Here is an 11,269-nt window from a genome sequence, read left to right as displayed (position 1 = left end):
TAATCAGTGTTTCACGCAACTATACATACCAAACTTTTTTTATATTTTTCTTAAAACCACCTAACTGCCTGTCTATTCGGTCGTGTGTGCATGTATTGTGCTGGATGTGTACATATGTACATGTAGAAAAGAGAACGAATGAATAGAATAAAATGAGAGCAGATATTGAGAACTTTTTAATGAAATTTTGACTCAAAGTCGTATCTTGATTATTGAGGGAAAATTCAGTAATAGTTTAACACTCGGGGAGTTCGCTTCGTTTTGCACGCAAGGATAATTTTTGTGCTTTTTATATTGCACCGTGTTATCTGTAGTCAAGTTGTACGTATCGACTTAATTACACACACTACACATAGTTAAAATGCAAATGATCATACATAAATATTTATTTATTCAATAATTTACATATTTTACATAAATATGAATAAGAATATGAGTGTGAAAAATTGTGAATTCATATTTACCAAGTGAGAGTGCCAATAAAGTGATCTCATATAAATTTTAAAATAAATAGAATTCAACTGTTATGTCTTCAATGATTTTTATAAGAAATAAATTTTATATGTAAAGGAATACGCATATATGCGCGTAGCGGTATCTGTATATATGTATGTATATGTACATACATATTAAAATCTAAACAGCTGCGTCTATTCAAGGAATTGTGTAACGGTTGTGGGGCTTATAAATAGAAATGTTTCGTCGTTTATACGAAAATCCCCAGAAAAAGTAAAAAGCTCTGTTACCAGCTAAGTAATTACTATGTATATTTAGTTGTATATCTATATTTATGGAGATGACCACATTTATAACAAATATATCCATAAGTGTATTTAGCGTCCAACAATATAAATGAATGAGTGCATCGACTAGCGGTTTTTTGCCTCTATTCCATTTTTTTTTATGGCACAAATTTGTTTTATATTGGGAAAATGCATGTACAAAATCATCACTATCTTCTTGAACTTCAATTTTGGAAGTTTGGAAGGGTTCGTATGTCCATGTTCAGTCTATGTTCAGGTTTCATTTATTCTTATATACATAAGAAATATTTATGTACAAACATATATGCATGTGTAGTTTGTCTGTATAGCGTACGGTGACGGCGGATGTCTAAAAATAAACTGGGCAACTCATTAAAAATTTCATTTTAGCTTTTCGACTTTTAAACCGATAGAGAGAAAACGATCAAATTTCCATTTTCCAAAAAATATTGATGAGTCGTGTGCAATACTTCAACTAGACCTAAATATACATGTGTACATATGTACATAAATTTATGTGTATTGCATGTGCAGATTTGCATTTATTGGCTAATTAATTTATTTATTATTAAAAAATGTTTCACACAGGAAGGTCTGGTAGAAGGGTATTATTATTGTGGATACATACATATATTCATATTCATCAACAGCCGAGAACATTTAGACCTGCACGCCTGTTTGTCCGTATTGGCAACTAGATTTCCAAAAGTATAAGAGAGAGATACAAATATACTCAGATCAATTTTCATTTTATTTTACCAAGCCCACTTCCGTTTCTGTTCATCGAAAAACTCGAATAAAAATCGTAAAAAAAGTAAACCTGCTATAGATGCTGGAATGTGAGTTACCCTTCTTAACCTTCTATACTCACAGACACATTTCATAAATAATTTCTAACTGTTAAATACCCGCTACCCATTGGGTAGAAGGGTATTATAACTTTGTGCCGGCAGGAAATGTATGTAACAGGTAGAACGAGGCATCTCCGACCCTATACGACCCTATACTTATACGAACAGCTAGACCGCAGACTATAGGAGATGGATATATACATACATTTTTTTCAATAGCACTTGTAATGTTTGCACGTATGTATGTAGATAAAATTTGTTTTAAATTTTTCTACGCTCACTTCCGCAAATTGACAAAACTCGAATAACAAGCGTAATTTTAAAGCTATATCATATCAGCTATTTCAATAATAAGTGCTAGGTAATGAATGCCATTTTATCTAGTGTGGCCATAAATTTTTATACCCGCTACCCATAGGGTAGAAGGGTATTATAACTTTGTGCCAGCAGGAAATGTATGTAACAGGTAGAAGGAGGCATCTCCGACCCTATAAAGTATATATATATTCTTGATCAGCGTCAACAGCCGAGACGATATAGCCATGTCCGTCTGTCCGTCTGTGTGTCTGTCCGTATGAAACACTGGATCTCAGAGACTATAAGAGATAGAGCTATAATTTTTTTCGACAGCATTTGTTATGTTTGCACGCAGATCAAGTTTGTTTCAAATTTTTGCCACGCCCACTTCCGCCCCCGCAAATCAAAAAAATCGAATAACACGCGTAATTTTAAAGCTAGAGTTCCGAATTTTGGTATATACAATAATAACTATAGTATATATAATTTCTGAATTTGGTTGCGATCAGATAAAAATTGTCGAAGTTATTAAAGAAATACTTTTGTATGGGCAGTAACGCCTACTTACTAGGGGTCTTAGTTGCTTTGGCTGACAATCTGGTATATTGTGCTGTCTATGGTATATTTTGAATACGGTACTATGTCGATATACCAAATATACCATTCGGTATATTTTTAGTATTTTTGCAGTATATTTGGTATATTTTGAGAAAATACCGCAAAATATATTTCTTTAATTCAAAATGGGTAGCGGGTATCTCACAGTCGAGTACACTCGACTGTAGCTTTCTTACATAGTGATTTTGAAATTGCTTGCCATTCTTTCAAAAGCAAAAAAATAGAGGAAATGTTTAGAGAAAATAGCCGAATTGATCAAATTCACCACATTGATCTTTTCAAAACGAGTTCATTAATATAATAAAAAACATAAATAAATATAATCAACTAATTAATAAGTTGTTAAATATATAGACCAAAATTCTTTTTAAATGCACCCAGTGTCGCATTGTTTAATAAATCGCTAATATTCCGTTGATTTTATTTTACCTATGATATTTTTCTTTCTGCATCAGTTTGTCTAAAAAACAGGTGCTTGAATTGCATTATTCAAGTTTTTGAGCTTAGGCTTAAGTAGGGTATCACCACTAACCATATAATACTTACATATGTAGATACTTTAACTCTTGAAGCAAAACGTATCATTCGCCGAATGCTGCAATTAGAACCGAATTCGAACGCTGCGCGTAACTTACCGTACGTTCAGTCGCATGACAGTTTTAAATAGTGTGTGCAAAAAAGAATTACGGCTTCATTAATTAAAATTGTAATTTTAAAAACCAAATATGTATGTATATGTAATTATTCTCGATCCGGAATCGAACTCGCACACCACTTGCAAACTATCAGCAGAGCCAATGCAGACCTTGTTCAGGCGCCATTTAACTGCAAACATCTAAGACTCGAGCAATTGCTGTCGTCTTCATCTTCGAGACTTGCGAGGCAACTGCACGTTGCAAAACTTCACATGCATACACGTGCCAATATAGATTGGCGAGCATGTAGATAGATAGACACAAAACGAAAGCACAGCGCAACGAAATGCGCTCGTACTCATTGTTTCGCATTCGATCTACGACTGAACTAAGTGTGTGACGAACGCTGCGCGCTGCGCTAGAAGTTCTAGCCTAGAACTTCGAAATGAGCTGAAGAGGCTCTGGGGCAGTGCTGCCAACTTTTGACCAGCAAAAAAAGCTCAAAAAAATTATTAATAAATCCAAAAAAAAGCTAAAAACAAATGTATAAAAAAAGAGAAAAAATGTCTTCAAAAATAACAATTTATTAAGTTCATTTTTATTTAAAAGATAAAGATTTGCATTATTTTATCGTTATCTCCTTAGTCTGTCTTTTTTGCATATGACATATTAGTGCCTATCATCTGCAGATATTTTATAGGCACTTCATAGTCGACGCAGCATTTTCCCATCCGTCACAATCCGATTCTCTATATTACAAAAAATGAATAGAGTATATCTTTTGCTTGAAATTAATATTTTACCTTATGCTTAGAATGCATTCCCTAATTTGGATTTAATTAGGTTAACCTGACAAATAGCCAGAAATCGCGTATGACCAGGGCAAACACAATATTTAGATGGCCACAGTTGCCAACTCAAAAAATCGCCGGTTTTCACCAGAATCTTTAAAGACCAAAATTTGTTTATGTTGCTGATGTTGGCCCACTTGATCTAATTGAAATGGAAAGCGAGTGATGAAATTAGCGTATTTCGAGAAAACAATCGATACGCCAACACATTTTCTGGATTGTTTATAAGGGACTTTCGTAAAGCTGCCACTTTTCCATATTTTGTACTTTTGTGTTAACAACACAAAAAAAAGTTGGGAAAAAGCCAACAAAATTTCTAAAAAAGCTAGAATTCCCGCTTTTCAAAATTCCCGCATTTCATAAATTTTTCCCGCATTTAGCCTTCAAAAAAAGCCAGTTTTGACGGGAAAAAATCCAAATTGGCAGCACTGCTCTGGGGTTCTAATCACAGCTCTCGGCTCTTCTGGGGTCGCAATAATTCTGTTGCGAATGATACGTTTTGCTTCAAGAGTTAAAGCATCTATGTATTATATGGTAAGTGGTATCACCATTAAAACATTGATTACCGACGATAACTATCGAGACTGCAGTGCTGCTCACCCATCGATAGGTACGAAATGTATTATTGATTCAAAAAAACAACACAATTTTATCGAAAGAAACGTACTAAAACGTTTATTAACAATCTGTTAAATTAAGCTATGTTTGTTTATAACTTAGAATTAACTTTTAATATGGCAATACGACGTTCATTAATTTTATTTTTAAAAAATGTAAGGGCCTGACCCGTTGACGATTAAAGAGAACCTTCAGCATGGGGGTGGCTGAAGATTTCGCTCCCAGCTTTGTGAAAAAGCCACAATTGCATCAGGAAGACGATGGCAATCGTTTGATATTCGAGTGCCAACTTTTGTCGGCTCCAAAACCGGATATCGAATGGTTTCGAAGTGATAACAAATTATCAGAGGATGGTCGAACCAAATTCAAAATCCAACCAATTGGAGACAACAAATTTACGGTAGTATTAGAATTGGACGATGTCGTTGAAACAGATGCAGGCCTTTATAAGGTTAAAGCAAAAAATAAATCGGGAGAAGTATCCGCATCAATTAATTTAAACTTCACACGTAAGTCAACATATAAAGCATAATATTCTTATATTTTGTAATCCCATTTAGGCTTCTGTTTTCTCACATATACATAAGTTACTAAATATAACTAACTGACCGAACTATAAAATAAAGTCCAAACCATAAGATGAAGTAGATTGCAAATTTATACTGCACAATTCTGACAAGTTCACTACTAAAGTTAGAGTTGAATTAAATATACATACATACATATATTCCATGTGGTTTAGTTTTGAAGTTAGAACTAAAACCCACAAAATTTCAGTTCATATTAAAATTTTAAATTCGGGAATTGGCTTGAAAGTTGAGTGTTGGTCGCTATGTTCTGTATTCTTATTTCGAATTTTTCTATTTTAAGGTATGTAAAAAAACATTCGCTATATTTTCAATGTATAGTATAAGAAATAGAATTGCATTTTCATGCTATTGTTGAGAAAAAAAATATTCTCATATAAATTTTTCAAAATTTTTATGTCGTATATCCTTTTACCTGCCTGGGCACAGAAAGCATCATTGCAAACCTATTTTTTTTTTCCAATTTTAATATGTAATTTCAAATTCCTCAGGTTGTCTCTTCAATGACATAAAAGAAATTCATTTATTAATTCGTGATTTTATGGAGTATTGACACTTTATGTATTAAATTAAAGTGGTGTCAACATTTTAAAATTTTTAAAACAAACTCGAGCTGCAGAGGACATATACTCAAATAGTTTATAAAATACAGACACAAATGAACATGTACATAGTATGTATATCAAGTGTTTAAACTTGTCAAATATGTGTTATATATAGTACTCCATGGTGTTTAGTTTTGTTTAGAGTTTTATTGGGTTATTTATCGTAACCTAACAGATCGAAAATTAATCATTTTTAATGTTAAATATAAATCAACCCTATGAATCGATAAATTCAATTTTGAATTCTTTACAATCCAGACCATAATGCAAGAATTTTGATCTTCAAATTTTAAAGCATAAATTTGGAATTGCATAGAATTGCAAAGAAAATGGAAATAATTAATTTATTATCTTGAGGCCTAACACATATTTAAAAATGCTTTATGGTGTTAGCCACGAAGCTAGTTTAAATTTTTTGAAAAGTTTTTTTTTGTGAACATTTTATTCAGTTCAATTTAGGTGTTTGATTTCACATTTTGATATATAATGAAAGTTGCCGTATACTCTGTTATTCTAAATTAGACTCCAAACATTTTATATTTCATTCATATTTTTATGTATTTATGCTCCTCCCACATTATTGTACAGCTGCTGACGAACCAAAAGAAAAGTAAGCAACTTCAATTCAATTTGTTTTAAAACATTTTTTGTTTTCCTTTATAACAATAATTTTTTTAATATTAATATTAATTTAAGAATAATAAAATCGTGCTTGCCTCCGTCATTGCTTAAAATATAAACTAATCTACCATAATTTTTAATTTATTAATGCTATTCAAATACTTTTTTATAAGTGGGAAAGTTTTGTCTTCTTGAAGACATAAGGTGAGTTGAGAAATGTTTCGCAGATATTTATATGTTGTGCTGTTCAGACAATGAATTTATTGTCTAATTATATATGTATGTAATACTATATATACATAAGTGTTCCATTCCAATCAGGTTCCGTTGTTACAACTATTCAAAAAATTATTTTCGATGTGGAAAGTATTTCTTGAAATATGTACTAAGGTTGCTAATGAATATTTCTAAAAAAAAAAATGCCATCACTGCCTATTTAATAAACGTAATATTAAAAAAAAAATAGATGAAATCACATTCATTGCCTATTTCTGGCAACAATTTACCAAGCACATATTGCAATTTGGCTCCAATATTTCTTAAATTGTCTTTCTTTTTAATTTTGTAATAAAAATTATTAAAATTGATGTTTTCTCCACTTTGTCGATTTAAGTGCAGAATAATAAGTTGTCTATTTTTTCGTATGTGAAACTGCTGATTTGACATTCACATACATTCCAGTCTCAGTACGTTAACATTTTTTTGCGCTGCGAACAGCATCCTTGATGCCGCAAGGATTTTTCACAGCCGTTTTTTTTTTTTATACCCTCTACCCATAGGGTAACTATGTGCGGCAGGAAATGTATGTAACAGGCAGAAGGAGGCATCTCCAACCCTTTAAAGTTTATATATTCTTGATCAGCGCCTCAGGCCGAGACGAGCCATGACCGTCTGTCCGTCAGTCTGTTGAACACCTAGATATCAGTATATTATTATGGTATATTTTAAGAATAATGCCGCGCTGTTTTGCTTTCATTCAAAATGGGTAGCGACTGTAGCTTTCTTAGCTGTAGGTTTTTATATGGAGTTGTGCAGAACATGATTTTGCTTATCTGGAAGCAGCGCTTTATTCAAATAAAAATAAAAGACTCTCACATGCAACTTATTATTTTTACTATTTTACTATAAAATCATTTTATTTTTATCTTACTGTCCTCGTATGATGTTAGTGTTTTCCAAATTTCATAGCATGTTCATTTGGTTTTTTTGTTTTTTTTTAAGTATTAAGCTTCGACATCCCAATTAACATATATTATAATTATATTAGACAAATCGACGGCATCGCCCCGACATTCGCGAAAAAACCCACCATACGACAAGAAGAGGATGGAAAGCGTCTTTTATTTGAATGCCGAGTAAATGCCGATCCTCTACCAACAATCACATGGTTTCATAATGGCACGCCTGTTAAGGAATCTACAAGACATAAAGTAAGTCCAATACCATTCATAAGTATATATTTACTTATGAAATGTTTGTAGAACTTTATCTTGTAAACTGAGTATAAAAAGTTTAATGTTAATACTTCTGTAATTTCAGCTTATCGTCGATAAGGATGTACATTCGTATTTTGCAGCTCTTGAAATTCAAAATGTCACAGTTGAGGATGCTGGCAAATATAAAGTAAATGCAAAAAATGAGCTTGGCGAGAGTAATGCAACTATCAGTCTAAACTTTGACAGTAAGTTTTGGTATTTTCTGCTAAAACGCAAATTTATGCACTAGTAATTCCAAATGTAAAAATTATATATTGTTTGGCACTAAGAATAGAGCTATTTTTATTAATATATCTAACGCATGCTTTAATACTACTACTAAAATAAATATAATTTTTAAAATGCATCCAACAAAAAAAAATCAAATCATTTTATTTTAGATGCTGCGCTTGATTTTTACTCCATACAATTGATTCGTGCGCAACACAATTAAATACAATCGAAAATAATATTCAAATCACTAATTTAGAGTGAAGATAATGTCATTTAAGATTTTGCGAATTTCAAAGTTAAGATTTTAAGACTACTCATCAAAAATATACTTTAGAAAATTATATTTAGTTCATTTTATAAAAAATGGTGATAGTTTCGACTAAAGCAAATGAGTCGGGGCATCTGATTTTGTATATCCAAAATAATTTTTTTGTTAGCTGGCAAGTTTGTAATATAATTGTAACAATTTTTCCACGATAACATAGTTACATACATTCATAGATTCGAGCCCATCTTCATCAATATTCGTTTTTCTAGATTTTGAAAACCCTAAGGTTGAAATTCTAAACAAATCTTTACCTACACGAATATTGTATTAATGTATAAATGTAAGCGATTCTATAAATAAACTGTACTATATTGTATGTAAACTGTTTTAGCTTTTAGCTCACATACTAAGTTCTTGTAATTTCAATAACTCGTATAACATGGAAACTTCAACTTCATAGGCGACGAGGCTCCCATGCCGGAGAGCACAGATGGAATTAAGCCCACATTTACTGAACGTCCCGTTATTTGTCAAAGCGAGGATGGTGGAAATGTTACTTTTGAATGTAGATGCGTTGGAGATCCAACACCAACGGTTACATGGTACGCAACTGTTCAGCTTTTCCTGAGCACCCAAATAAATTTTCTTGAGTCCCATTAAAAATTTTCATTTTTAATCTGTTGACATAATATTGTTTATGGAGAAGACCAAAATGTTGACACCATTGAGATGATTAGAAAAAAATCCGAAATTTGAGTAATAACCGTTTCCTTTATGTACACTACAATCCTACATTATAAAAAGGTCACATGGCGAGACAGTCTTGAGTGAGGGCAAACGCTACAAAATGTCATTAACTCTGGATCAAAAACTCTACCATATGGCACGCTTAGAGATTAGCAGTGTAGTCTCAAGCGACCAAGGCGAATATCGAGCCCAAGCGAAAAATAAACATGGTACCGGCATTGCAACGATTAATTTAAACTTTGAAAGCGGCTCGAAAAAGTAAGGCATCTACTTCCAAATCAAAAAATGTACATCTGTACAATATATTAATAACGCTGTTTATATAGAATTCCGGACGGTAAGTCTCCACGATTCCCAAAAAAACCAACAATTCGACAAGAGGAGGATATATTGTTAATGGAATGCATTTTGGAGGCACATCCAGTTCCGGATATAACCTGGTATTGCTCAGATAAGCAGATCACAGACACTCTACGAACTAAAATGACACGAAAGGCCATTACCAAAGACAGCTATATTTTAACGCTCGAAATACAAAACCCCACTAAAGATGATGGTGGCAACTATCGATGCAACGCTATTAATATGTATGGAGAAAGCAATGCAAATATTGCGCTTAATTTCCAAGGTATATATTTATCCATTTTTATCGTCTGAATTTAAAACAATAGTTTTAAACAGAACCCGCAAAATATTCTACACTATATCTACAACCTACTACAACTTATCGATAAGAATTATTTAAAGTAATGCATTATATAAATTTCAATTGAAGTCAAATTTTGCTTATAAGTATTTAATAGGCAAAGTAATTTTGCCTTAATTTGTACAACAATTGTTTTATATTGCTGCACATAAAGGTATCATAAGCAACCCAGATGTTTAATTTTATGTTGCATAGATTAAATGTCATACCTTTCGATTTATGCCATTAGAGTTCTAATGTTTATAAATAAATATAAGTGTGTCCACGTTTAAAATGTCATAATTTGCTTAGTATAACGGCCAACTCACAAGTTTAACAAAAAACTCGCAACAAGCTTTACAATTCTTTTTTAACTCTATTTTTTTATCCTTTTACTTTTTAATTAAAAAATCAACAACTTTTTTTTTACATGCTTGATAAATGAGTAATTATCGTCCATGATTTTTTGGTACATTTATTGCAATAACGCAATAATACTTATTTATTTTAATTTTTTTAGAATATATTTTTGAACAAAAATAAATTAATCGATTTGAACGTAAAGATAATATTGTTTTATAATGTTATTGTAGGTGCGAATGATGCAAATGGTTTTGCGCCGTCCTTCATCGAGAAGCCTAGGATAATACCAAATGAGACAGGCACTTTAATAACAATGAAGTGTAAATGCAAAGCAAAGCCTGAACCAACAGTAACGTGGTACAGAGGACAAGAGCTTGTCACAAAAAGTAAAAAAATTAAAATCAACAGCACGATAATCTCCGAAGATATTTATGAATTGACTTTGGAAATTAAGGTATGCATGTTATATTTAATTTTTATTAAATTTTATGGTACTGATTTTAAAAACTTTAGGATCCCGGAGCAACTGACGGTGGTACCTACCGGTGCAATGTAAAAAATGATTTCGGTGAATCAAATGCGAATTTGAATTTAAATATTGAAGCAGAGCCTGAGCCCGAAGGTGAAGGCCCAACATTTATTGAAAAGCCCCGCATTATATCTGAAAATAATGGTAAACTTGTCATTATGGAGTGCAAAGTCAAGGCTGATCCAAAGCCAGATGTTATTTGGTTCCGCAATGGAGATGTTATTCAGGAATCCAATAAACTGAAAATGTCCATGGAACAGCGAGGTGATCAGTACTACATTAAATTGGAATTACTTGACCCGCAGTTGGAGGACTCGGGACTGTATAAGTGCAACATTAAAAATTCATTGGGAGAACTGAATGCGAATCTCACTCTGAATATTGAAAGTAAGTATTGAAATAGAAATCAAGTAAGGAAGCTACAATCGAGTGTGCTTGAAAAAAGTCTAAAAACTGCACCTAAGCCTTCATTTGGTATATCGATATACTATTGATTGCATTTAAATTATACCAAAAAGTAA

At 32.2% G+C, this 11,269-nt stretch overlaps 1 protein-coding gene across 1 annotated transcript in view; it reads left to right on the top strand.

Annotated features, from left to right (window-relative positions):
* Positions 1 to 208: 208 nt before the first annotated feature.
* LOC117573196 (twitchin) overlaps positions 209 to 11,269 on the top strand; it is a 64,013-nt gene continuing 52,952 nt past the window's right edge. The window contains 10 exon segments of the mRNA XM_052006302.1: positions 209 to 321; positions 4,795 to 5,143; positions 6,621 to 6,651; positions 7,715 to 7,877; positions 7,987 to 8,128; positions 8,885 to 9,026; positions 9,229 to 9,429; positions 9,498 to 9,799; positions 10,450 to 10,673; positions 10,733 to 11,135. Coding sequence (XP_051862262.1) covers positions 4,831 to 5,143; positions 6,621 to 6,651; positions 7,715 to 7,877; positions 7,987 to 8,128; positions 8,885 to 9,026; positions 9,229 to 9,429; positions 9,498 to 9,799; positions 10,450 to 10,673; positions 10,733 to 11,135 — 1,921 coding nt within the window. The 5' untranslated portion in view covers positions 209 to 321; positions 4,795 to 4,830.

This window comes from Drosophila albomicans, chromosome 4, assembly GCF_009650485.2.
Source record: "Drosophila albomicans strain 15112-1751.03 chromosome 4, ASM965048v2, whole genome shotgun sequence".
NCBI classification, from domain to species: domain Eukaryota; kingdom Metazoa; phylum Arthropoda; class Insecta; order Diptera; family Drosophilidae; genus Drosophila; species Drosophila albomicans.
The sequence above is the reverse complement of the archived record's forward strand: the minus strand, read 5'-3'. Positions and strand labels throughout refer to the sequence as shown.